This window comes from Pyrgilauda ruficollis, unplaced genomic scaffold (assembly GCF_017590135.1).
Source record: "Pyrgilauda ruficollis isolate IOZ18807 unplaced genomic scaffold, ASM1759013v1 scaffold98, whole genome shotgun sequence".
In the NCBI taxonomy this organism is placed as follows: Eukaryota; Metazoa; Chordata; class Aves; order Passeriformes; family Passeridae; genus Pyrgilauda; species Pyrgilauda ruficollis.
In genome coordinates this window covers 1,048,249-1,076,033 of record NW_024531932.1, presented here as the reverse complement: position 1 = coordinate 1,076,033, position 27,785 = coordinate 1,048,249, and the positions used below count along the sequence as shown (strand labels likewise).

The 27,785-nt window shown below is 42.1% G+C and overlaps 1 protein-coding gene across 1 annotated transcript in view; it reads left to right on the top strand.

The window, feature by feature from the left end:
• Positions 1-24,247, top strand: part of TET1 (tet methylcytosine dioxygenase 1) — a 64,071-nt gene extending 39,824 nt beyond the window's left edge. Inside the window, exons 7-12 of the mRNA XM_041490084.1 lie at positions 321-471; positions 2,926-3,015; positions 3,438-3,575; positions 9,631-9,651; positions 11,153-11,492; positions 13,841-24,247. Of these exons, the coding sequence (XP_041346018.1) occupies positions 321-471; positions 2,926-3,015; positions 3,438-3,575; positions 9,631-9,651; positions 11,153-11,492; positions 13,841-14,970 (1,870 nt within the window). The 3' untranslated portion in view covers positions 14,971-24,247. The remainder of the gene's footprint in view (positions 1-320; positions 472-2,925; positions 3,016-3,437; positions 3,576-9,630; positions 9,652-11,152; positions 11,493-13,840) is intronic.
• Positions 24,248-27,785: the final 3,538 nt, after the last annotated feature.

The following is a 27,785-nucleotide window of genomic DNA, read 5'->3' as shown; positions in this document are numbered from 1 at the left end:
CTGTTTTTTTGGTTGAAGATGTTACCCAACTGGAGAAGTCAAAATGAATGCATGGGTGTATATATATGTTTAACTGTTTATATTTCTGCCCCTACTGCGGGTGTTTGGGAAGTTGAGACTGTCTTCATGAAGAAAAGTCAGCCCTCTACACAGGAGTATTTTCTTAATAGAAAACAACTGCTTAAGCCATGAATTTTACAAATTCCTTTGTTATGCTCTGTATTATAAAAGAAATAGCAAAACAGCACTGATGTAAAAAAAACCCAGACCCAAGAGCTGTGTTGCCAGCTGACCTGCTATGTCTCTGTTTCCTTTTGTAGTCGTACTTGTGCGTGTCAAGGACTTGACCCAGAAACTTGTGGAGCATCATTCTCGTTTGGCTGTTCATGGAGTATGTATTTCAATGGCTGTAAGTTTGCCAGGAGCAAAAACCCCAGGAAATTTAGGCTTCTCACTGATGACCCTAAACAAGTAAGATATGTTTTTTCTGAAAATGCCTTTTCTGATGATTTTCAGAACTAGATGTTCTCCACCCCTTCTCTCTCCCACGTGTATGTGTAACTTAGCACAGACTCACACCCAACAAAGTTTTTGTAACTGTAGTATTTGGAATAAATAACACTTGAGATTTCATTCACTGGAATAATTACTATGTGTTTATATACCATAAAATTATTCTTAATGCTTTTCTGTATGCCTGTTTAGCTCACTGTGTAACTCTGTGTGAAATTTTAATTCTTTGTGAGTGAAGGCCTTTTTCTAAGGGCCAAGCTTGCAGCTCAGGGTTTCAGGCCTTTTGCCTTGGCACAGAAAATGTTGTACCTTGGGGTTGCACTGCTTTCCCACTGCTGTAGAACCAGCTGGCAGCGTGGGCTCCCCTCTGTCACCAAGAATAAACTGGTTTTCTTCTGTGGACAGCATGATTTTTAAAAATAATTTTAAAGGAATTAATATACTAAAATGAAGCGCAGTGAAATGATACCATAATTGCTGCTTATGGGTGTTAGTGATGCCATAAAGGTGAGGCAGCACAGAAAACAGTGGTGGATTATGTGAAGTAACAAACCTCTAAAAAAAATCCAGCCACATTAGTTATTTTACATAGAAAATATTTTCCTGAAGAAGAAATAAAGGTGTTGTAAGCTGGTAACTACTGCCTGGTGAACAAAAACTTCTCAGGGTGGCTCCAAAGTGCCTTTTGTTCTGACTGTAGGTGTGTGTAACCCCACTTCCCTATGGATCTCCTAGGCAAAAGTACCACACCTTTCCTAGCATGGCTGACATGTTTTGGGCACTGTTGGGCACTCAGTGCCAGCTTCTCTGCTGGGGTTACACTGCAGTAATCTTTCGATGCACACACAGTGTGACATCCCTTCTTCCTTGATAGATGTCGCTTGATTCACTGCAGGTAAATATTGCTCCCAGCTCCTGACTTGTTGTCCTAAAAGAGTTTGTGAAGTGTTTCTCATGCACGGGAGTGCAAGCCCCCAGTCTCCCTGTGTGGAGTCCCTGGCACTGTGGGTACTCACAAACCTCATTAGGGCCAAGGTGGGGCTTCTGCCTCAGCACAACCACTGCCCTTCTGCCCTCCTCACTGAGCACATTTCTGAGGCTCTACAGCCAAACCCAGCTCTGCTTGTCTCAAGAGGGAATTTGTTTTATAAACTTCCAGTTTATAGGAAAGTGTATCTATTGGGCATCCTTTCATTTTAGGGATCCTGTTCCTTCTGTGTCCTTTGCCTGTGTATTTAGGTTCTCCCCTGTATAATGCTGTGCATGGAGCATTCTATGCATGCATTTTCTCTGCAGGTTTCTGATGCTGAATAAGAGGTGGTTAAGGGTGTGATACATTGAGGAAAGAATGGTTCCTAGGGTAGATATTCTCCTGGTAGGATGGATAATTAAGGATACATTAGCTTCAGTGTGGTTCAGAAAACCTTGTGGTAGCCATTTACAGCTGGTAAAACTGGGTTTAGTACAAGTTAAAAATACAGCATCATCTTGTAATATAATATCCCATTGAAAAAAGCAAAGTCTCCTGGTGTTTATGTTGGTGTTTACAGTGTGTGATAAGTGGGGTTTTTTTAAACAAAAAGTAACAGCTTGCTTCATTTTGCCACTATGCACTGTGAGAAACTGAAGCTGCAGTTGTCTCTCAAAGTTTGGTCGTTGGAGGAAAAGAAATTAGGGAGTCTGTCACTGCCCTCTACTTTCTCAGTTGGTTGGTGATGTTCCTGGAAAAGCAAAAACTTAGGATAAGAATTTAGGGATTGTTTCTACAAATAAGAGCTTAAATATGACACTGCTGTAGAAGCCCACTTGGCTAATTCTGTGTTTATATGGATTAGCCTAAGAAAGGCAATATTATTTCTGAATCCAGTAGTTATTTCCATTAAGTCTTGATTTTTGCCCCTCTAAAGAACAAAATAGTTAAGAGATGTTAAAAGTTCTGCTGCAACATGAGAGAAGACCTAAGAGCTGAAGATAAATGCTACGAGGAGTTTCTCACATGGTGTGTCAGCACAGGCAAAGGCCCCATAAACAAAACACTAACAGAAGACCTGGGCTTCCATCCCCACTCAGCTTGGGGTATGATTTTTCTCCTCTGGATCTTACTTCTGTGTTTTTGTGTGCAACATACCTCACTCCTTGATTGCATATGGAAAATTATGCAGAAATCAGTTCCTATGTGCTGGGTTGCTTTGACCTAGCAGGTATCCTCTATTGTTACTTGGCTGATTTCTGTTTAACAGCTTTGATGGTTTAGTCATGCAAAAGCAGGCATTTATGGTTAGTGACAAAGGGCAGCAGAACAGAAGTCAGTTTAATAAAATATGAGGTAGAAGCTGACCTATTGGTCATCTCTAAACCGGCAGAGATTCTTCTAAAGCAAACTGCAACACTGAAAGTTTCCTTTCCCTGCAGGAGGAACTTCTTGAAAATAATTTGCAAACGTTAGCTACTGATGTGGCTCCGGTTTATAAGAAGCTTGCTCCAGAAGCTTTCCAGAACCAGGTGGGTTTGTGAGATCCAGCTGTGATAAACAGTTTCAATCCCAGCAGCAGCCCCAGAGCATGTTCTGGGTGGAGCTGCAGCCCTGCCAGTGGCCGTGAATCCCAGTGCATTTGGCAGGTTTCCACTGCTCCTCTTTACTGGAGGTGCTTAAGCTACTTGTGATGCTTAAGTAGCAAAATATTTTTATACGTGAGAAATGCTTAGAGATAGTGCTGTAAACAAAAGGTTTTTACTATCCAAAACATTTTGATTGTGGTTGACCTGGTTATCTCGTTGGCGTCCAGCCGCAGATGTTTCATAGGAAAACATGAATTACTGAGTCTGCCTGGCTGCCTGGAATCTGTCACAAAGCTGTTGGTGGCTGGTGGGGTAGCATACCCACGCTCTCAGTGCCCAGTGTCTGTAGTTTGTTCTCCTTTCAGGTGGAAAACGAGCACATGGGCCCCGACTGCCGGCTGGGCTGCAAGGACGGCCGGCCCTTCTCCGGCGTCACGGCGTGCATTGACTTCTGCGCCCACGCCCACAAGGACACGCACAACATGCACAACGGCAGCACTGTGGTACGTACACAGCCCTCCTCACTGTGCTCCTCACTGGGTCACTGCACAGCCCCTCCTCACTGGGTCACTGCACAGCCCCTCCTCACTGTGTCACTGCACTGTGTCACTGCACAGCCCCTCCTCACTGTGCTCTGCACTGGGCTCACTGCAGGCTCCAGAGTGCTGCTTGTGGGTTCATTTCCATCAAGGTTTTGAAGTTGTTTCAGAATTAACTGCATGTTGCCATTTATCCATGCCCATCTTACTTGCAAGTATTTGTAACTGTCTACAGAAGACATGAGTTCATTTTATTGCATAACAGATCAAAAGGGGGCTGGGAGTGATCCTTCCTACAAAATACCTTTATTCTGTAAACACTCCTAGTCCTTTGGAGAGGCCTGGCCAGAGGGCAGATCAGTTATTCCTGGGAAAGAGCTGATGTTAAAGGCAAATGATTGTCTAACCAAGGAGCTGTACAGACCTCTGTAGAGGAAAAGCTAAAGCAAACTAATTAATTAGTAACTTACCTCCCCCAGGCTCACCAAATTCACTCTTTCTTGCACTGGGCACATACCAGGTGCCATGTTAGTGTAGTTACAGGTCAGGAGGTAGTATGGACTGTGGTGGAGCCAAGTCACCATTACAGTCTTTAAATCTAAGTATGAAAGGAAAACCCACAGATTGGTGTGGCTGTTTTATGAAATACCTTGATGGATTGCCAGTGAGAGAATTAGTTACTCAATTGAGTGATCTTCTAGGAATTAAGGCCATAGTGTTGAAGAAAGACAAACTCAAAGCAGAAAAGATAAAACTGGCAGTATTCTTTGCTCAGCTGGAGCATCGCAGTGCTCTGGATAGTAGGGTGACTTCTCGTACAGCAGTAACAAGAGTAACTTTTTTATCAAAGGGTGTATGTCTGGAAAAAATCTATATAAAATCTCTGCTTATGCTAGATTTTTTTTTTTTTTTTGGAAATGCAAACTGAATTATTGTGTTGCTGTGGTTCAATAAAGTGTTGCATTTACACCTATAGTTAACGCTGAGCATTTGTATGTGACAGCAATGAAATGACTGATGGAGTTGTTTTAATGTTAATTTTGGGCTTGTAAGGGGAGCAAATGTCCATTCCTTTAAAGTATGGAAGCAACTCTGGGAATCCACCAGGAATGCCAGTCCTCAATAGACTATTATTTTTACTTAGTGTTGGTAGTATGCGTTAAAAAATTGCTTCTGAAGCACAAGAGTTTGATGCCCTTAAGATTCTAAACTTGAAAATGAGACCTCCTTGTCAGACAAGCTACATTATATGCTTTTTGATGAAATTTAGTGTGGATGTTCTGAAAAGAATAATTTAAGTGTTCCATTACCTCTTAAATTAGAGATGCAATGGCAGCTGAGTCTGCTACTCATTTTGCCATACTGGATCCCTAAAAAGTCATCATAAGTTATGGCCAGAAGCAGCTGGAGGGACAATTAAACCTTTTTTTGTGGAGTGTATTGGGGAATAGTTCTAGAACTGCATTTATCTGTAAGCACCTGATGCCATTTCAGCTTCACATGATCCTTGCTGGTGTTGATACTTCATGGATTGTATGTGGAATGCTTGCAAGTAGTGCCAAGTCTCAGAAGCATGGAACATCACAACTTGTGCAAGGTCACAGTATGCTTATCACTATCACTTTCTACCAAGTTCTGCCAAATTTGGTCAGTTTTGCAGAACATGACCAACTGAATACTCTGCCTTACAATCTGGTTTTCATGGGTAGCTCGCTCACAAATAAGTACTGCATACCGGTGTTCTCTTTATTTAGATAGGATTTCTCTTTATTTTAGTATACTTGCAGCAAGGGGCTATTTGTAAATAGAAAACAGCTGTAAGTATCAACACTCAAATCTACCTGCTTGAATTGGGACATTATGAAGGCAAATTGGAGTTGGGAGTTACCTTGTGGTCTCTGTGCAGCCTCCCCAGTGAGGAGCTGTGGCTGTGGCAGTGTTTGCTGTTCCTGTCTGTGCACAGTTACAGTCACATGAATTGGAGGAAGCCTAAAGCAAAAAATGTTGTTTTTTGCAAACAGGGTGGCAGGACATGCTGGGCTTGCTTCAGTCTAGATTTTCATGACAATCAAAATTAGGGTTGTTAGTTCTGGCTTATAACCAAGTCTGGTAATACCATAGGAAATCTAGTGGTAAGGACACAAAAAGAAATTAGTACATGTGATACCAGCATCTCCTGCCTTCCTGTCTAGTTCCAGAAGGTGCTGTGTGACTGCCTACTTAGCTTAAAATACATGATGATTTCTTACAAGTCATTGATCATGATGGAGAGGTTATTTACATAACTATTGATGTATTTTGTCTGTTAAATGTACTGAGTGAAAGTACGATTCTGAGGTAACTGTTCTCCCAGAGATTCCTTTCTCATAATAAGGTAATGAAAAGAATGAGAACAATTTGCACTGCACTAGAAACATCCAGCATCCATGACTTTACTGTTTTTCACTTTTTTTTAACTGCTTGTCACACCTTACATTTTGAAGTCTGTACACGGTGTACTTGTCATCTTGGCCCTTGTTGTTAAAATTTCTTCCCTTTCCCCTTACAGCAGCACAAAATCTTTATTTATAAACTCTAAAGTTCTTCTTAGCTAAAAAGGTTAAAGTAAATGCCTTTTAAGTTGATAATTGCAAATGCTGCTGGCTCTGTTCTTGTGAAACCTTTTTGTTTTCTCACTTCACCATCAGTAAATCACTTTTACTGCAAGTACAACAGGGATTCTGCATGGGGTACCCAAAGAAAAAGAAAACCAGAGTCTATTCAAACTGTTTAAACCAGGCACAGACATAAGTTCAGCAAAGGATTTAAATGAGGTTAATAATAAGGAATAAGTTTACTTTACACTTAAATGAATATATTTTAAAACATTCTTGCATTTTTCTCAGTATGTGTGTTTGATCAGCTGCACTATTTGTATGTGACTCTGAAAATTAATCATGCTGTAAAGTTTGTGTTAGCAGTGAGAGTGTCTTGGAAATGCCCTCTGGAGATACAAGAGAGAATAGTAGACCTTAACTTACACAAATTGGGGGTTACCATTGCATGGTAATTACCATTGAAGATTTGAGTTGCTAAACATTGTTCTTGGCTAGCAAAGTCAAGCTCTGAATTTACACTGTTCTGGTAGAAGGCTAAAAACAAACACTCCCTGCTTGCTCTTGTAGTAGAATGACAATTCTACAGAGATGTAAACTAATGTGTTTGTCTGAAAGAAGCAAAAATAATTTCTGCCTACAAATTGAGTTTTTAAAGAACCTTTAAGGCAATAAATATACCATTCATTTTTACTTAGACTCTTTTGTCATCTCTTTACCATCTCCTAAGGGCCACTGATGTATGTTACAGCTGCAGTGTGAGGGTGCATGTTAAATGAGCAACACAGATAAAAGCTTTATAGTTATTGATGGAGCCTGTGAAATGTAAATGCTTTTGTTTCTCTATCAGATTATCTGTGAAGGGTTATGTTCTTCATACCTGTGGGGATCCATTTAAGGCACTGGCAGTGTTCTTTTTGGGGTTTAAAAGTGACTGGGACAAAAAGGCTGTTGCTGGTTCTACAGCTTGTATGTGGGTGTTGCTCATCCACAGGGGCAGAGGGCCCTTGTTGATGGGGTGAGGAAGGAGAGAGACCAGCTGCAGTTCTGTCTAATCCCTGGTGCCACACAGTCTGCAGCAGACATTGGGGAGAAGGGGAGGAAGATAAATGTGTGCTTTGAGGCCACCTACAATATGTAATTTATTACTGCCAGTAGAGCTAAGTACTGACAATCACCAGTCTGTCAACAACCTCTTGGTGGTTCAGATGAAACCCCCAAGCCCTGTGCTTTTGCCATACCTTGCTGTATTTTGGCAGGCACAGCCCATCACACCACTGGCACAGGGCTCCAGGCTCTGCAGTGGCTGACAGGATGGCTGTGCATGGTTACATCACATTCTGCACCCCCTGCTCACTTTGGGAGCTGCAGCAGTTCCAAGTGCTTCAATTGGTGCTTCAGCTTATCCCAGACAGGAGGAAAGATGAATCCCTGGGCCTGTAAAGGAAGAGTTTGTTAGGTTTTTATATTGTACAAATGGAGAAACATGAGAGGTTCACTCTGCTAACCTGTGAGCTCCCAGGGAGCAGTTCCTGTGCTGTACCTGTGTCACCTGGCTGATGGCACAGCCTGGGGGCATGAAGTGGGCAAAAGGAAGACCTGTTTGGGGTTCCCTTCTCTGGTTTTGACCTACACATGCTTGTTCAGGGTAGACCGGGCCAACAGAACAACGTGGTTTGTCTTGGCTGCAAAGGAAGAGCAAAGATGTTTTATGCATAATGGTGGGCAGGGCTGCAGCAGTCCCTGAGTCCCCAGGGGCACCCACTGGATCTCCAGCTGCACAGGGAGGGGTGTGTAGGAAACCTGATTCCATCTCCCAGGTTTGGAAAGGCTGTTTGACTGCTCTGCTGAAACTTGAATGTAAAACATCTGTTACTACAACACAGTGGAAAAGGCTCCATCATTTCTACATGTGAGGTTCAAGAGGACACAGGCAGATCAAAGAGACCCAGAATAACACACTGGGAGCTGTGTGCCTACAGATGGATTTCTGGAGGGGATTGCACTGAGTTCCTGGTGCATTTTAAGTTTAAATTAAGGGAATAGTAATTGAGTTTCATAAACATGCAACTTTTACCATGACATCACTAAACCCAGAATAGGTAATGAGTTTGATCACCAAGCGCATTGGAAACCTAAACAAACCTTTTGGCCAGCATTTCTTTGGCCTTTGAGCATCCTGGATGATTTAGCTGCCTGTTCTGGAAAAAGCAGAGTAGCAGGATATGCAACTTCATGCTGTAAATGGCCTTTAACAGACTTGATGGCTTTCTCATGTTTGTGTTTAATTTTGGTCAGTTTGCAGCAGTGTCAGTACCAATGGAAAATACTGCTTTTCACTTCTCAGCAATGGCTCCCATTTTCCTTGATGGAATATTTTGCACAGATTTGAATATTGGAGTGGTTTTTTTTAAGCACATATTTCTCAATTGTTGAATTACCACCTTTAGCTGTAAGTTTTCAGCTAATCTGTACTACCTGAATTTGTGGTTGGTTTTCTCATATCATTATTTTCAGGTATCTGTTTACCCTGGCACCCTCACTTCTATGTTAAAATGTGTTAAGGGGGCACTAACTGTGAAAGTATATATGTATTAAAGTTGGTGTTATGGTATTTAGGCTGTAGATGTACTGGTCTTCAGATCTGGATACAATTTTGGTTATACATTAATTTCCTACTGTGTATTTGAAGTCAGTATTTCATATACAGGGTATGCTGGAGTTGATAGTTCAACTTGCATCATAGTTTTGTCAATATAATACAGCCCTCACCTTGTTCAGTTCCTCAAAACAGTTCTTCACCTTTCTTCTCCCACAGGGTGTTGGCTTTTGAATGGAAATTTATAACTGTAAATTGGATGAGGGTCTCAGTTTTCAAAATAATAAATATTATGGATTGAATCTTCAAGACCTCTTTCAGAGTAGTGCATGAGCCAGACACAGGCTGGACATGGTATTCTAAAAGACCACTGCCCATTTTCTGATGAAAACAAGTGGGAGCCAGGCCCCTCCACACTTAATTTTATTACTGCTTTTGTTCATGATATAGAAGGGGAGAGTACACTGGGCTTTCTAAAAACATCACTCATGTATCATCGTGCTCTCTGTATGTCCAACCCTCTCTCACCCTTCCTAAATAATGTGGCATCTGCTGGCCAGTTTCAGCCAGATGTCACTGAACTTGGCAGAAACAGAATTGTCTTTGGAGATTTTTGAGCTCTTGCTGTGTGTGATGTCACTGTTGAGTGGGGAGGGCTGGATGCAGGAAGAGGTGGCCGCAGGCCTGGCTGGTGCCCAGCAAGGTGGGAGCAGGGAGCACTGCTGGGCCTGGGGGTGCGGGGACGTGGGTGGCAGAGCTCACAGGAAGAAGGTTCCAGTCCCTGCTCACTGAACAACTTGTTGTTTTTCCTAAATCTGCCTCCTAGTGCAGAGGCTGCTCAGAGGAGGTGAGTACCTCAGTGAGTGCTACAAAGCAGCTGCTAACTGCCTTGGGGCCGGCCCCCTCTGCATCCCTTCCAGCTGCCTCCTGGAAAGCTCTTCCTTCTCTCTGCTCCTCAGATTTCCTCCTTTTGCTGCTCTGCAACTGCCAAGCTTTGCATAGAGCTATTGATAAAGCTCAAGCCACCACATTTTTGGTTCAGGATTTTTTAGTTTGTGGTTCTGTACTTTTATTTTTTTAGAAATAATTGTGTGACGCCTTTATGCAAAAGCTGTGCTATGAAATAAAAAATGTTTGGTTTCTTTTCATTCCCTAAATAATAACAACATTCTTCTCCTCTGGAATGTTAGGAATGGTGACAAGACTCTGGGAAATTGGATTGACTGTTTATGATAAGTGTCAGATTCAGCCTGCAGAATGATGGAATGATAAGCTTCCATTTAGGGGGCATCATCTCATCCTTGGACAGTGCTCCTGTTCCTTTCTGTGTAGTTAGTAACTCCTGTGGAACAGCAGCTTCCCTAAGCCATGGTATCCATGTATGGCTTTCTAGCCATGTAGCAGTCCCTTGGGAATGGAAGTGCCAAAGCTGCAGAAGGTGAATGTTTGTACAAGTGCTCAGGCACACTGAGCTGCTGCCATCCCTTGGGAATGATGCCAGGGATCGTAGTGCCGGTGTCAGCGCTGCTTTCAAGGGGATGGGTTAGTGTTGGTAGCAGCAGGAACTCAGGGAGTGCTGGAAATGTTCAGCATTTATAATGACAACAAGAAAATGATTGCAATAAGTTGAAATATTTATTCACATTTCTGATGTGAGCTCATCAAACTGGATATAATCAGCACACTGCTCTGAGCCCCAGGATCTCACAGCTCAGAATAACAGCAAGTAGGGCAGTGGCCTAAGAGAACATTTCCTGGGTCCTGTGAGTTAATTACAGCAGGGTGTTGATTTAAGAAAGTGTTGAGAGAGGGAGGGAATAAGAGCTGAGATTTGCAAAACCTATAGAGCAGTATGAGTGACTCTTTGTGCTGGTTTGGGGTTTTTTCATTTACCAGCCAAAACCAAAATCAATTCCAAATCATAGGATAAATTCCAGTAGACACTTCTTGTGTAATGCAAAAATAATTTTTCATGTTTTGTAATCCTTAAAAATTAATCTGAACATCAATGATATATTTCTGCACTAAAAAACATAATCAGGATGCTTAGGAACTTTACAGTATATTTACAGCTGAGATTATTTACCAAGGCTGGCACATATTTGTGGATACTGTAAGTTGAGACAAAATTTCACTTTCTTGTCCAATACATGTGCCTTGATCTTACAGTCTAACAGTTTTTCTTGTGTCATCACAGATACAAGAATTATTTGTCAGATGTTTGTGTTTGAAAGCCCCACAGCTTGAGGCCATAGAGTAGAGTCAGCAGTGCAGGATGAGTGCCTGAGCCTTTATGTAACTGCTGCTTTGTGCTGTGAATTGTTTGTGACCCCTTCTGCTCCTGCCAGGTCTGTACCTTAACCAAGGAGGACAACAGGAGAGTGGGGGTGATCCCGAGCGATGAGCAGCTGCACGTGCTGCCTCTGTACAAGATCTCCCAGACAGATGAGTTTGGCACTGAGGAGGGCCTGGAAGCCAAGATAAAAGCCGGAGCCATACAGGTGCTCACAGCGTTCCCCAGAGAAGTGCGGATGTTGGCTGAGCCTCTCAGAGCTACCAAGAAAAAGAAACCAGACACAAGGAGGACCCCGACTGAAAAGCAGCCATTAATAGATAAAAAATATCCAACACCAGTAAAACTGAAAACTGAAGCCCCAGAAAATCTTGGCAACACTTTGCATTGTTTAGGTGAGTGATACTTAGGAAATTCTACCAGTCTGTTCTGATTCCGTGTTCTCTTACACATCTGATGGGAGGGAAAAGCCCCTTTAAAACAAACCACTTGTGTATTCTGCATTTTAGGGGTTAATGAACAAGTCACTGTAGCCACTGTTGTCTCTCGGGGCAGAAAAAGCCTCACGTGATCACCCAAAAATAGTTTGTTGGAGATCTGTGAACACCTATGAAGTATTTCCAAGTTCCCTTATTCTAATAAATAATGGCAGTTTGACCATCTTGAAGGAATGTTGTTGGAATGTTGACCTAAACAAGCAACTTGAATTTGTGTCACTTTGAAGTACAAAAACTGTGTTCTCCACTTCCTATGGCAGATAATGTCTTTCTCAGATGCTGAGCTGTGATACTTCCCTATCAATGGCAGAAACACTGCTGCACAGCAAGAGATGTGTGCGATGCCCCAGGTTTTATCAGATGGCAGCGCAGATTGTCCCTTGCAGGGCTGTTGGCAGGGGCAGGGCGGTGGGCAGCAGTGCCAGGGAGGCCGTGCTGGTTCCTGTGCCACGAGCCCGTGGGCAGCGCAGGGTGTGCCGGGGCTGGGCTGTGCGGGCACTGCGCGCTGCGCTGCCGCGCCCGCTGGCACGCCGTGGGTCAGGCCTCCAGGGGAAGGGCTGTTCCATGGGACTGGCCAGTCGTGGGAAGCAGAAAAGAAGGAAGAGGTGGAAGAAGCCATGGACTTAAATTCTCTGATTAGCGGGTGAAAAATAAATACAATTAAAGCACAGCCTCTTTGGAAGAAGAGAGGAAAACAAGCCCATCTGCTGTAATTCTGAATTTCATTTCACAAGACATCCAGACCTATGTAGCATTTTTAAGGGGAGGAATAACAGGTAAATGTGTTTCAAAGAGTAGATGCGTTTTGGGGGAATAATGTTTAAAGAACAAATAAAATCCATTTGCTACACTTCCATAATTGAGTGCTGAGGGCTGTTAAAACTTTTTTTCACAGAACACACCTCTCTCCTGAGGTGATGGAGAATGCAGTTCTCAAATGCTGTGTTTAAAATCTTTAGGGCAGAGGCCTTGCCATGGGGTGGGGGCTGTTAAAGTCCTTAAACACTTTGTGGTTTATTTCATAGAAAGGTTTTTAAAGAGTTGATGTGGCCTCCTCATGTTCCCATACAGCTTTTAGTTTCTGCGTCCTAACTGTTGTGCCTGTTGTTATCTCACTTTGACTTTTTTGCACTCCTATGGGAGGAACGTTTTTAATTCATCACTGATTTGTAAATTACTAGGAGACGCAGTAGAAGAAAGAATAATGCTTCTAAACTATGTAAAACAAGTAGCCATTCTGTGTATTTATGGAATAAAGAAGAAACACTGACAGTGTTCTATGAGAGTAAGCAAGAGCTCTCTGTGGGGTGCCTGTCTGCCAGCAAAGCACATGTAAAGCCATGGCAGAGCATGGTGCAAAGCCCATCAGAATCAATGGAATTCTTTCCCATTACTCCCATGAACTCTGGGCTGAAGCAGCCCATGATGAGACTCAGTCATGTGAGGAGCCTGTTCCCAGTCCAGCCCAGCAGCAGCCAGCCATGGCTAGAAATTAAGGGACTGACAGAAACTGAACAAGGATGCCTGCACAGAGATCTAAAATAACGAGGCAATTAGATGGAAAGATGCAAGACAGCCAAATCATGTGACTCAATATCCATTTTATATGGATGGGTTTACCTGGAGCATGTTACCACATAGTTTTTTTTAAAAGGCCATTTCTGAGTCAGTATTGGAATGCATGAATCATTGTAATTCAGGAACTGTTTTTGCTGTGATGGACAAGATCCATAAACATGCTTTTTCCTTTGATCATAATGTGGGGTTAAGGCAGGTCAGAATTTTGACTGATTCACAGGCTGAACTTCAGACTGAATTTCATCAATTATGTAAAAACTGAAGGTCAGCAGTGAGCTGCTGGGAAGCATTTCTGTAGGCCTGGGCTGTGTGAATTGGGATTTAGTGGTTATTTAATTTTTTCTGTTTATTTTCTTCATCCCTTGTGAAATACCTTTCTGTTTTATATACCAACTGCCTGACTGGAAAAGGTTAAGGCATTAATTGAGCAAGGTTATTTTTATTTTCTATATATATGATAAATATATGTGTATATATAGAGATGGGTATAGAGATGGGTATAGAGATGGGTATAGTCATAGAGATACTCCTAGGAAGCTAAAACTAATAATTTTGAAAAATCTGTAGTCAGTGTGCATTTTTCATGTTAGAAAGCAAGTATGCAAATATCAGAGAGGTATATTTTGTTGATTGAGAAGTACTTACACTTTGGTGTGCATTTCTTCTAGGGAACAAAACAGATGCTTTAAAACCTGGAATAAAAATGGAGACTTCTAACCACCTTTATGCCATGAAACATACTTCAAACACTACTAAAAATTGCTCTTTATTGAAGCAGTACACGGCTTCCTCCCCCTTTAAGGTGGATGGTTTACATCCTTATCCATCTCTCGCACATAAGTCTGGCCTAACTGCGGTGACTAATATTCAACAAGATTTTTCAGTTCCCTACGGGTATTTTGAGTGCAGTAACAAGCAACCTCACGTGACACCTTATGTTAACTGCAAGAGCTTTGATGTGTCAGTCAAAGATTATACTGGAATTCTGCTGAACGAGAAGGTGAACGGCGTGCCACCCGTTCTTCCTGAGGTCACTGCTCCAGGCCCCCCAGCCCACAAAGAGCCCCTGCCCACTATACTTGAACAGCAGCCAGACAAACAGAATTGTCAGCTTCAGTTGGACACTTCTGCCTCCTCAGAGATGATCAGCTCCTGTGACTCATCGGTCCCGGCAAAGGATGCCATCGGAACCGCAGCCGACTGTTCCCATGGATGCCCGGTGGAAAAGGGCAGCTCCCATGGAGGACAGAGCTGTGACTTTGACTGTGCTGATGTCAAGCAAAACAGTGCACTGGGACAGCCAGCTGATTCTGAAGAAAAGGCTGAGGAACTGTGGTCAGACAGCGAGCACAATTTCTTGGATGATGACATTGGTGGGGTTGCTGTGGCACCTTCTCATGGTTCCATCTTAATCGAATGTGCACGACGTGAACTCCACGCTACCACACCAATTAAAAAACCCAACCGCAATCATCCCACAAGAATTTCTTTAGTTTTTTACCAACACAAAAATTTAAATGAGCCAAAACACGGTTTAGCCATGTGGGAAGCAAAGATGGCCGAGAGGGCGAGAGAAAAAGAAAAAGAGGCGGAACGATTAGGAACGGAGAACCCCGAACTGAACTCTAGCAACAGAAAAGCGAAGCAACCAGGTGAAAACAGAGATATTTTTTATGAAGACAACGAGTTCAACCAAATTCCATCCCGCAGAGCATTAACAGTAACCAAGGATAACGTGATCACAGTCTCTTCGTACGCCCTGACGCGAGTGGCGGGGCCCTACAACCACTGGGCGTAGGCGTCCCGTGGCGGGCCCCTCCCGGTGCAGCCACAGCTCTTTCTTTCAGGTGCTGGTCAAGAACAAGTCTCGTGTCGTTTACTATTTGCTCATCTCAACCATTTTAAGGCTGAGGTAAAAACAAAAAAAAAAAGGGGGGGGATTTCTTCTTAAACTGTGACTTTAACATTTGGTGGTGCTCAAGCACATTTTAAGCAAAAAAAAAAAAAAAAGTTGTATAGTTTTAATACATTCTAAAGAAAGATTTTGTTTAGGTTATTAACCTTGATTGAATCATTCAGTTTATTACCTTTAGGAATTTATATTTTGGTGCTTTAAATCGTCTGTTTACTACAAAAATCATTTATAGCTATTTTAACAGGTTCACATTTTATGGTGTTAAATCAAGTTATACAGTTATAGCTCTACACAGCTCTTGGTGCTTAACCACATCAAACAGTTAAAAATAAATAAGCTGAATTATTACTTCATGGTGCCATTGCTTTAACAACTTCCAACCATTGCTATATAGTCCAAATTACAGACAAATCTTTCAGAAAACCAACTAATTTTGTTCTTTAGATTCGTCAGTAGAATGAAGTTATTGGTAATGATGGCTGGAAGTTGTTTCTAAGCTGTAAATATATATTTTAAAAGCACTTTCTATTTTTAAAATTAACTTGAAATAGTATAGTATAAGGATCATATTGTCTAAGGTTGTGCATACTCTACAGAAGAAATGATTTTGTTCTTGCTGTGCAGAGTTCCACGGTGTTAGAGGTGCAGGATGTGTGCTGATAGCATATGTGGTTGTTTTCAACTTGCCCTTTTCCACTGAAGATTTTATGTTGCATATAAACAAACATTTATGAATTATAGAACCTTTTTATTCTTTTTCAAGAGAGTGTACAAGCATGAAAGAGGAGATGTCTGGTCAATACGTGTTGGGAGTTATGAATATTATCTGGTTTTTTTTAAAGGCAGCATTCGTTACGGTTTCTTTGAGCAATAAGTGCATCGGTCTCATTTGTTTGCAGCATTCTAAGTTAACATGGCAACCAAATGTTCCTAATGCCTCAGGGGTAGGATTGTTTTGGGATAAAAAGTTACCCCCTAGAGTTGCCTTATTCTATTCTGATAGAAAAAAATAATTAGGGAAAAACACAAAGGAAGTGTTGGAAATCTGTCAAATTTCTAATGCTTAGCAGCAAAGTTTTTGTTAAGAATAACCTATCTGTTATATTCACCAACTTCCTGAGTTCAGTTTTTTTACAGAAATGTTTTGTAAATTTTTGAAGCAATTTATACATTTGACGTGGAAAAGGCTGTATCCTTCCTTGAAATTTATGTTCTTTATTTCTGTTGAGAAAGTGACATATCACAAAATGAGTATTTGCTAAACCAGAGGAAAAACAGACACTCCATTGCTTTTAAATACTGTAGCATCCCACTCTTCTTTCTGATTCTCCTCTCCTATGTATTTCTTGTTTAAACTTATTTATTTAAACAAATTACCAAATGACAACGTTAGCTAAGGACTGACCTCATCCTGCAGCTTCTTCCACGCGAGCCGGCTGGAGGCAGGAGGAGCCCTGAGCCAGGACTCCCTGGAGCTGGGCCCGGCCCACAGACAAAGCTGTCCATGCTCTGCCTGAACCTGTAGGCAGAATGAAGTCACTTTTCCAGTGTGGAAGCATACTAATAATATACTTGATAATATTATACTGTAGTGGTGCTGTATAGAGGAATATGAACTATCTGGATCTGCTTTATTTAAAGACAAGGTGCTTTTTCCTTGAGGAGCTGAAGTGCAAGAACTCCATTTCCAGTTTGGTATGAGGAGTACATCAGTGGTGTTTGGAACACACAGAGCCAGTCAGGACCGTGGTGCTACAAATCCTTTGGTGCGGCTGTAGATCCAGGAGACTCTCTGGAGCCAGGTCTGAAGTAACAATCACTATGGAATGATCCTGGGTTCAGTTCTGCAGATTCCTGTTCACATTGACAAAGCTATTAATGGCAGAGGATGGAGGAATTGAACCAGGTCTTTGTATCTTACCTATTTTAAGTAAAACCTGTAAAAACCGGGTATGCTGCAAATTTTAGTTCAAAGCTATTAGTTCAAATAGAGGATATGAAGGGATTGTAAATAATGATGAAACAGAACCAATATTATGCCATTGTTTTGTACCAGCAGTTTTATGCTTATTAACTATGTAATATACATCAAATCATTATGGTATTTTGTGTGCCTTAGATTTCCATTTTCAAACTTGGATGTTTTTGGTGAGCCGAAGGTGAGTAGGAATTGCAGCTGTCCATGCAGTCAGTAGTGCTGTACATTCCATGGCTGTTCAGTCAGGTACTTCTCCCACCATGCAGAGATTCATTTATTGGTTTCAGTTTCTGTGATGCTGTAATTCAGCACTCTCACGTGACAAATTTTCTACACAAAGTTGGTAAGCTACAGAGCCATCTCTACCTTTTAAAATGTTCACACCATTAAAGTGGATCATTTTTACTTGAATCTTCTCCTACAAATGCTCACATTTAACTTACTGGAAACTTCAGATAAAAATGTTCCATTGAAAAACCAGCAGCTTCCCTCTAAGAAGTGAGGCACTGAAAGGTGGATCTAAAAGGATTCCTTCAAACAGGTAGCCCAGGTCTACCTTTTTTTGAAATGGCAATTCTAACAAAGAAACGTGTATCTTAACATGATTAATGCTATTAACTGATAGGTGCTAAACTCGCAGTTACTACTTCATTAATATTACTTACATTAAGGAAATATATCATCTACACAATAACATCTCACCCACGGTGCTCTTTCCTTGGCTGGCTTTCAGCCAAACTGCTTTTTCAGTATGTCCTTCCAGGCAGGTTGGCCACTTCCACTTCCTGCTGGACGTGTAGTGGGTTGTGATTTGAGAAGCTGATCTTTTCTGTTGCTGTACTGCAGTATAGAAAATGCAACTATTTACTGCTTTTACAGCTCTGGGCTATTTCTTGTAACACTTCAGGATATTTATCAATCTTGTACACAAATTGCATTGTTTTCAGTAAGGTTATCATTTTATCACAGTGTTTATCTCTTAAAATCTTCAACTCTGTGGGTCTGTTCTTTCCTTTGCAGCCCACACAACCACTTGTAATTTGCTCTTAGGTTTTAACCCAAGTCCTTCTTGGATAGCCAGACCAGGAGCTGGATCTAAAATTGAGGTAGCTGGCTTGGCCAGACCTGCATGTTTTATTTGGTTTCCATCAGCTGGCACAATGTTCTGGGTGAAAAACCTGCACATGGATTCAGGTGTGGGCTGGAAGTGGCGTGTGCTTGTCTTCGGATCAATTTTTACAGTATGCCAGGAAAAACTGTCCTGATCCAGCACAGGACACCTCTGACTTCCCAGAAGAATTGTGTCTCATCCCTTTGTCCCCTGGGTCCAGTACCACAACTCCACCTCCACTGGGAGCGGAGGAGCAGGGCTTGTTGCAGGACCAGCTCTGTTTGACTCTCTGGGGAGTCACTGCAGTTGTCTCCAATTGAACAGTGAATTTACTGATTTTTCACATGCTAGTGTATTGCAGGAAATAGAAAGAAATATTTCTGTAAATACTTCGGTCACAAGATCCGGGAAGCTTTGTAAGTATTTACAAATACTTGCAGCTTCCAATCTGTAACAGTTGTATTCAGATTTTTTTTAAGGACTTTCTAAGAATCTTAACTGCTGGTGAAAGTCCTTGTGTTACCTATGCCAGTGCTTCTCTGGATGTAGAACAGGAAATAACTGTAGTATCTTGAGCAACACTTTATGTTAAGCATGGGTAAATGACACTTTCTAGTACTTAAGATTCTTTGTAGCATTACAACTATATGGGGGTTTTTTAAGACCTTTTTCATTTCATTGCAGCATTAACTAAATATGGTGCATTAAATTTGGGTCCTGTTCACACTGCTGCAGCCCTGCTGACTCCAAAGGGCTCATTCATGAGGTTTTCCTGCAATTTCCATATTTAATTGAATGGATATGGACAACAGTTGACCAACATGTGTGCCAGCTCAGTGGTCAATCTTGCTCTTTCACTTCCCATGTAGCTTCTCTAATGTAGAAATTAATTTATCAAGCAGTCATCAGCTTTGTAATGTATTTCTATATCTGGTTGTTCCTTTTCCATAGGAATCCTGTCATTTCTAGGCTATCAGAAGGAAACATCTGTGCTCTCAGATACAGAAAACTCAATTGCATGGCCACTTCCATGCTTTGTGTATGGTAACACCAGTCACATTCAGGCAGTGTGGGACAAACTCTTTCTGGCTTATTGTGGTCACTGAAATTCAGGTTAGGGTCGTTGTGATGTCTGCTCCATAAAGTTGTGTTTAATTCCTTGTGTGAAAGCTGTCTGTCACGCTGTGAGCTGTGATGATTTGCTCTTCAATAGCAATTAGTGATGAGGAGCAGTCCAGTCACTTTTGAGAATTCCTGCTTTATCCGGTCTTGATCTGACTTGCAGGAGGAGGAAGTGTGGAGGGAATGTCTTTCCACTGCTTATTGTGACACCACGGTACTGCACTGCAATGTCTGTGTCACAGCACTGCTCTAACCAGTGACATGTTTCATTGTGGGTATTATGTACAAATTCACCTCTTCCACAGTTCCTCCACAGGCAGAAATCTCTCCTTTGGGCTCTACCTGCAATATCTGGTTTAAAAAAATAGCAAAGGAGGGAGAGAGTTGGCCCCCATTGTCAATATGCACAGACAGACAAGGCAGCAAGCACTGCTGCCCTTTGCCACCCTCGGGATGGAGGACACAGAAGGGGATGGGATGTTGGTTGGACTCGATGGTCTTTAAGGTCCTTTCCAGCCTTAGTGATTCTCTGCACAGCATAAGTAAATCACAGGCAAAGTTGTGAAGGTACAGTTGGTTTTTGAGTGAACTTTCTGTGTACATGTAGTTGCCATGGTACTTCTTTATACTAACACTTCTTTTGGTCCATTTGACTTTAAATTCAGTAGCTTATTTTCTTCAGTCTGGGACACACTTACATTCTCCTTGAATCTAAAACAGTGACCAGTGTCAAAAGTTTAGAGGATGTAGCTACTTACTCTTAACAATTCAGGAAGTGGTTTCAGTCTCTTCTGGGATTACCTGATGTTTAGTCAGTCTTCACAAGTTGTTGATGTTCTGCTTTAGGATGTTGCTACCAAATTATAATTACATCAAGGAAGGAGTTTTACATTCGAGGTTTCCTGAAAGACCAAGGATTTCTATTGGTAGAACCTGATCAGGCACCAGGATGCATATGGATCACTTCCCCTAAGGAGTGGTTGAATATATGCTGTGTTGATTACTTCCCTGTTACAACCTTTTTGGTTCTTTTAGAGAACAGGCAAAACTTTTTAATACTGTCACACACTTGACTAACTTACGAAGACTTAGTTCTGTGTGATGTTGTGTTGTCTCCCTGACAAACACTTAATATGGCTAGTGTTGATTAGTAGGGATCTCTTTTACTCTGTGCAGGTGACACTGGAAGCTCTGGCCACCTTTCTCCATGGTCTTTCTGAATCATCAGCTGTGGTCAGTTAGTGCTGGCTCACTTTGTCATCTGCTGCTGGATGCTTTCAGTGCTTGTAACTACCCCGAGAGTTTTTCCCTTTGCAGATCTGCTTCAGCACTGGGCATGAGCAGCACTGATGCTGCCAGCCTGCCTATGAGCCCCCTGCACACTGTCCTGCTTGGTGTGGAAAGCAGCCATCTCCATCTCAGCAGTGTCATAGGAAGCTGTTCTCCTTGGGACTCTCCCCCTGCAATCCATTTATTCCAGTCCCCTGCAGCAGGCTGCCCAGGGGGCTTCTGGATGTGCCCCATCTCTGGAGGTGTCCCTGGCCAGGTTGGACAGGGCTTGAAGTAACCTGCTGTAGTGCAAGGGGGGTGGAAAGAGGTGAGCTGTAAGGTTCCAACCCAAACCAGTCTGATTCCTTGATCTTACATTCTATATGTGACAGTTCTAGGGCTTTTAATTCATGTTTTCTGATACAGAGCCTAGAATATTACATGTCAGATATTTTTCAAGTCCAGTTCTTTGGGGAGTAGAGAGGGACAATTCATAATCTGCCACAATCACTGTTTTCTTATTTTTTTTAATCAAATAATCCGTTTTCCAGTTAATTTTCAGATTTTTTTAATCTAGTTGTTACAATCTATTCTTGTACCTGCAAGTAGGCAAACAAAAGAGACTTTGCAAGACTAGAAAACCATCATCCCCTGAGAAGGGAAAGTCATTCCCTTCTCAGAGCACGGGATTTTTTCATGTGGGTTACATCTCTTGGCTTTTGAGTCACTTTTAACAGCTCTGCTCCATTCCTGACATCAGACAGCTGCTGCAGCCCCTGATGATAGCAGTGTTTCTTTCCATCTTTAAATCTTAGATCAGTCTTTGTGAGATATCCAGTATTATATATGTTAAATGCCTGAAAAAGCATAGGACTGCTTGGAAAAAAGATGTTCTTCCTCTGTAGCAAAAAATGGAATTGAAGGAGCTTGAGAAGAAAATAATTAAGGTGGTTACTGCCTTTTATTAAAGGGTATTGAGGTGTTTATTTGTCTTTCTGAGAATTAAGACTTGAGGATTTTTTCCAATCCCGTTTCCCAGTTCACCATCCCAACAATTGCTCATGGTGTTCAACCATGTACTGCTAAGCTTCAGCTTTAAAAGATACAAGATGCTTCTTGGTGCTGTATCCTTAATTCCTCCAGACAGTGTATTTTCCTTTCTTCTGCTGGGCCACTGTATATGGCATTTTTCCACACAGACTTCTATTCAAATGCCAGAACATTCCAGCAGCATCCTTGCAGTGAATGCAGGACTGGGTGCTAAATAACTGAAGGTGACTTGCTCTGGTGTGACTGCCCAATGGTGCTTTTGTCAACACTTTGCACACCTTACAGACATTCCTCACCAACACAGAGCGCAGGTGACTCAGGAACTGCATCTGTAGGGAGGACAGGTTTGGCACTTAAACTACAGTTACCAGTTAGAGCAGATGGACTGTGTTCCAAAGAAGTGCTGCTGCACTGGAGCCAGGGAACTGCTAGTTTTGATGTTCAGTAGTGCAGTTGTTGTCACAGAACATTTTAATGCCGTCGTGGAAAGTTTTGTGACCTGATCAATATTTTACATGTATATCTGTATTTTTATTATATTGTAATGGAAAAAGGGTCTAGGGTTTGAGAGTTGTCTTAAAGTAAGAATGGAAGCCCTGATTCTCATTTATACTACTGCCCTTTGCATTGCATTGGAAGGATAAAGGGGCCTTAAATTGATGTCACTTCAGCTTACATCCTTTGGAGTATCCCATCACACTGATCAGAATATAAAAGGTCAGTAGTGTAAATAAAGTCAGTTATCAAATGACTGATTTGTACAATCATCTGAAATCAATGTCATGGTATCCTTACTGTGCACATACTGGCCAGTAACATCCAGAATGTTCTTAGTTTAGAAATACAGGTTGAAAAGAGACCTGCTTGGGTTTTACCAGGTTTTAAATATTTGCTTATATTTGCTGTCCTTTGCCCAAAACTGTCTACAGAGACAATGTGGTAAAAGATTTGTGCCTCTAGGTAATGGCCAGCCCAGAAGTCTCACAAAATTATCAAAATTGCTGTTTTTGTGGTAGTAGTTCTTAAAATACTTGCTATCCTTTATCATAACTTGGATCCCTTTTACTTGATGATATAAACTGGGGTTGTGACAATCTACTGAACTCCCTTCAGTCCTGACTTCACACCCAGCAGAGTGTGCAGTGTTGTGTGCTGTTGTCACGCTCTGGTGACTTTGGGGACTCAGAGTTAAAGCCAACACCTTCTGCCTTCCCTGACTGTGGTGCTACTTGCCAGGGAGAACCCTGGCACTGCTCTGCATGCCCGAGTCCTGCAGAGCTCCCCTTGTTGCCCATGCAGGTTCTATGGAAACAACAGCCCCGCTGCATTGCAGTTATGCAATGCAAACTTCTCATTCAAAAAAAGTTTGAGGAAAAGGAAATATACTTTCCTTCTTAAATTTTTATACTGCAGTGATACTGCAGAGCCTAATGTGAACAGATTTTGTACCAACTTTGTGAATGCCTGTCTAATCCATGCCACTCAAAAGGCAGCAGCTAAACTTCATGAAGCTCTTGTCCTCTAAATGAAAAAATAGTTGTAGTCAAGAAGAACAAATGGGATATCCCATTTAGTACTGCCAAAAGAAAGGCAGTTCTAACCAGTGCAAACATTCATATATTTCAGTCTTTACCAGTGAATTATTCTATGATTATTTGCTCAGTTTGGAAGAGGCAGCTCTTCATAATGTGACAATTTCACGCCAGGTCACAAGTACTGATCAGAATTTGCTGTCATTAAGAAAGAACATAAATATGTAAGGACATGGTGGACTGACATGCAGTGGCTAATGAATTCCTTCCTGCTTTGGGAAGATAACAGATTAACAATATGCCAAAGCAAAAGAAAAAAAAAGTCATGGGTTTTTTTCCTTCCCTCTTTCTTCTTTTCAATCTTTCTTTCTTTCCTTGGGATGCATTTGATATTTATTTTTCAACTTTGAGGTTTTATTCCCAGTTACCAATGTACTGTATTGAAATCTGGAATATAAAACTAACATTTTTAAGCAAAAGATGATGTACAGGGAGAAAAAAATCAGAAAGAAAAAGCACTTCATTATGTCACAGTATTTACAGGAGAAAGTGTACAAATTACTTCTTTTTTCAAAAAACCATTTGGGGCCTGATTCTTTCCTAGTGTAACTGAGCACAGCTCCCTGAGGCTGGTGGAGCTGGGCAGAGTTATGCTAGCTGAGAAACTGAACCTTAAAATCTTCTTTGCAGACAAGGGAACCCTTACCAGCAGTACTTGAAGACTTGTGAGTTGTGACTGCATGTTACTTGAAAGATCTAATTAAGCTATGTTTTTTGGTGCAAGCAGTTGTTGTACATGATTTCATGTTTATGTAGCAAGATGCATTGAAATGTTGATACTAGTATTGAAACATACATGTAAAAATTGTCGTTGTGGAAATTGTCTGTTCTGTTCTATTTTTCTTGTGTGTCTCATCTGTTTAGAACGTAAACTTTCTTTTTTTTTTATTGTCCTAACTGAATAAGGCTAAATGAATACTGTAATTGAAAATATATTTTAAATCTTGTCATGAGTTTTTAAAAAGACTATTACAAATTGTATCATTCCTGATTACACAGAACTTTGTGGGTGGTTTTAAATAAATTTTATACTTCTATTTTGCACTTAGTCGTCTAATTTTTCTTTCCTGCTCTTAGCAATAATAACCACTGTCATGTGTAGAATTGTTAATTATCAATAGGACCTACAGGGGCTTCACCCAAAAGGTCAGCAGGTTCTGCACTGGGAAGGAACAGGCACAAAACCAGTCCCTGTTCTCAGTCTGCCTCTGCTTCAGGCTGGACTGACCTGTGCCCAGGTCAAGAGAAGCAGCCAGAAAATCTGAACTTCATTTTCTGACTAAAAAGGACGAAACAGTTTCTGAACACATCAGTACAGGGCCTCTTTTTGCTGCCTGTCTGGCAGAGCAAGCTTATGGGAATCACTTACTGTAGCATTTAACTACAGCCACTGGAAATATTTTTATCACGTTTTATTTGCTGCAAATCAGAGGGTGTGGTTGGGGTTTTTCCTCAAAGCAGACCTCAGCACTAGCTTGCTTTACTGACATTGTAGTGCACAGCAGTACTAAACAGGATCCCTGTTGTTCACATCTGAAGAAAAGGAGGAATTACAGCTCTGCTCATGCTTGCTTCTTTTCCTTCTCCAGTATGTGCAGCAGCAAAATAATAAGCAAAAATCATCTTCCAGTTAACTGGAATCTCCTAGAGAGCAGAAAAAATGCTGGTATCCTCTGGCTCACTAATGCCCTGGAAAGGAAGTACATTGTGTGATGTGGTACATCCAATCCTAGGGGATGGATGTGATCGTCCAGCAGGGAAGCCTTGGCCCTCCTGTGTGAGCTGCTCTTCTGGAGGATGATCACCACTGGGGTCTGCCAGCAGCATCTCCCAGGCTGCCCCAGCCCTCTCTGAAGTGCAGTTAAATCCTCGTTCACAGTGTCACGTTCCAGGGTTCAGTAGCAGAGTCAGGAGCCCCCAGCACAGGTGTCCTAAGAAAGCACATGGATTTTGAAAGGCACTTCAAGCCTTGGGCCAGGCCCAGGAGCATCATTCCTGAGGAAGAGCTACCCATGAGAAAGGTTTCCCATTTCCCATTCTGAGGTACTGCCAGCCCCCTGCCTCCCCTGGCATTCCGGTGGGCAGGGTGATCCCAGCAGGGCTGCAGTGTGTTACACAGAGAGCCATCGGAGCAGGGCTTCACCTCCCATACGGAACAGAACTGAACCACATTTACTGCCCTGGCATCCTGCTGCCAGAAGTGAGTTCACCACCTGGAACTGGCTTTAGTGCTTTTTTAATACCCTGGATTTCTGATACATTATACAAGGTAATAGAATGTTGAGGTAGTACACTTGGTTGCTTTTAAATTCTTAAGCCTTAGATTGCAGTGCCTACTAAAATGGTGTTAATTGTTAACAATTAATTAAGCTGCAAAATAAGCTTTTTTGCTGGTGCTACAGTTAAGTTTTCTGTAGTACTCCTGCACTGCTACACATCACAGAACGCCTGGATTTGCTGTTCAACAATGCTAATGCTGGTTCCTGCTGTCGATAGTTAATATTTAACAGAGAGTATTAGTTTATATTCAAAATAGTATTCATCAAAATATTGGGTTTCTGTGCACTCTATATATCACAAGCAGCATGACCAATAATGTGATTTAAACACAAGCAAGGTAATGCTTCAGTTAGTGTTTTGGTTCAGGACGCAGCCTAGATAGTCTAAAATAAAATACCAGCTCTTCCCATCTGTCTTTTTAATCTCAGACAAACTGAAAAAGTATTTAAAATGTGGAAACTTAAACCCAGCTATTTCAATCACCATTGGCTGGAGCACAATTCTCAAGATGGGCCTCCAGTTCCATGTCCAGTGTTTACTTCTGGATACTCCTTCGTGATGCATACCACTAATACAAAATCCTTACATTCTTAGCATTTGAATTCTTGAAAATGTCCATGTCTTTTTACACCAGGTCAAATATTACTTAAAATCCTGCTATACCACGTGTGCATCTCCATTTGTAACATAACTGGACAATCCTTTCATGCTGTGTGATCCTAAAGGAGTTCCTAAATTGCTGCTGGAGGCATGATGTAGCCTTTTTTTCAGCTCAGAACAGCAAAACCGTTGTTTCCTGTGGTGTGAGGAGTCAGCAGTCGAGTTTCTTGTGACCACTTTGTTTTACACATAGACTCTGTTTTTGCATGAGGATGACTGACTCCCTTCACCGCAGGAATCCCTTCAGGAAATGAAGCACGGAGCCAGTGCTTCATCAAGCAATCACTCAGGTGCTAGACCCAAACTCACTTCCACAACAGCAGAAAGCCTTGTAAGGACTCACCTGGATTATGGCTCCTAGAGCTTTTAAGGGTGGGATTTGTTGATTTTTTGTGCTGTTGCAAATGATCTTGTTCCATGAGGGTAAGAGGCTGTGAGTGGGTCAGGTGTGTCGCTGTGTAACAATCCTCCTTAGGCCACAGCTCTGCCTAGGTGGGTACTCACCAACATTCAAAAAAAAGAGAAGCGCCAAGGGTGCTGTGTGTGGAGTGCTCACAGCAGGCCTGTCAGGAGCCAGAGGCTCTGGAGCCCCCCAGGAACACAGAATTCCCTTAATACGCAACTGCTGTGGCACCTAAGCAAGCAGCAGAAATCAGTTTTAGTGGTGTCCTTTGCTGTCCCCCGCTGCTGGAGGCCTTGCCTGGGTTCTTGTTGGCACAGAAGCTCTCAGGCTGCTCCCTGCTCCTCCTGTACAGCAGCCTGGGAGTTAAACTGTCCCTCTGTGCCCTCAGCTGCCCTGCACCAGGAACTGCTCTGTCTGTCTGTCTGTCCCGCAGACGGCAGAGGCCTGTGCTCCGCTCTGGGCAGGGGCTGAGCACTGGCGGGGTGGAAGGGCAATGGGCTCTCAGCTCTCCATCTCCTGCTTCTCAAGCCACGGAGCTGAGGCTTTAAAGGTGGTCAGGATTTTTCTTGTCACTGCTCTCCTTCACTGCCTGTCCACAGATGTGCTGCTTGGCTTTCATGTGGCTGGTTACCCCAGGATTGTAAGGAGAGGGCTGGGAAACCTTTCCTGTGTGTGCAGTCACACCCAGTACACCTGAAAAACAAAACCAGGGCCTCCCTGAAGGTGCCCAGGGCTTGATCCAAGTCAGGCTGGGTAAGAGAAGAGGAGCCCTGAAAATGAAAGGCCCCTGTTGCTGTGCGTCCTGGCAAGGGGAATTACATCTCCTTTTTGATGTGATCTTACAGCTCACAGAGCACCCAGGCTGCTGGGGACCTCAAACCATCACCCGGTGCCACCTTGTGTGGAAAACAAAGCCTGCCTGGGATTTTCCAGCACCTGCCCAGCTGTGTCTGGAGAACCTCCAGGGATGGAGACTCTCTCAATTGCTCCAACTGAGAAAAAATTCTCTCTTTTATCAAAGTGAAAAATTTCCCTGTGCTTCTGGTGTGTATTACCTACAAAATAATTAAGAATTACTTTATTTATGCCCTGATATTTCTAGTCATTTAAAACTTTGTCAGAAGTTTGTTCTCAATGCATTTCATTTTATTGCAATATAGCAGACCACAAAAGCTTTTTTCTTCTTACCCTGTGACTCTTAAAAACAAACAAATAGACAAACAAACGTTACTT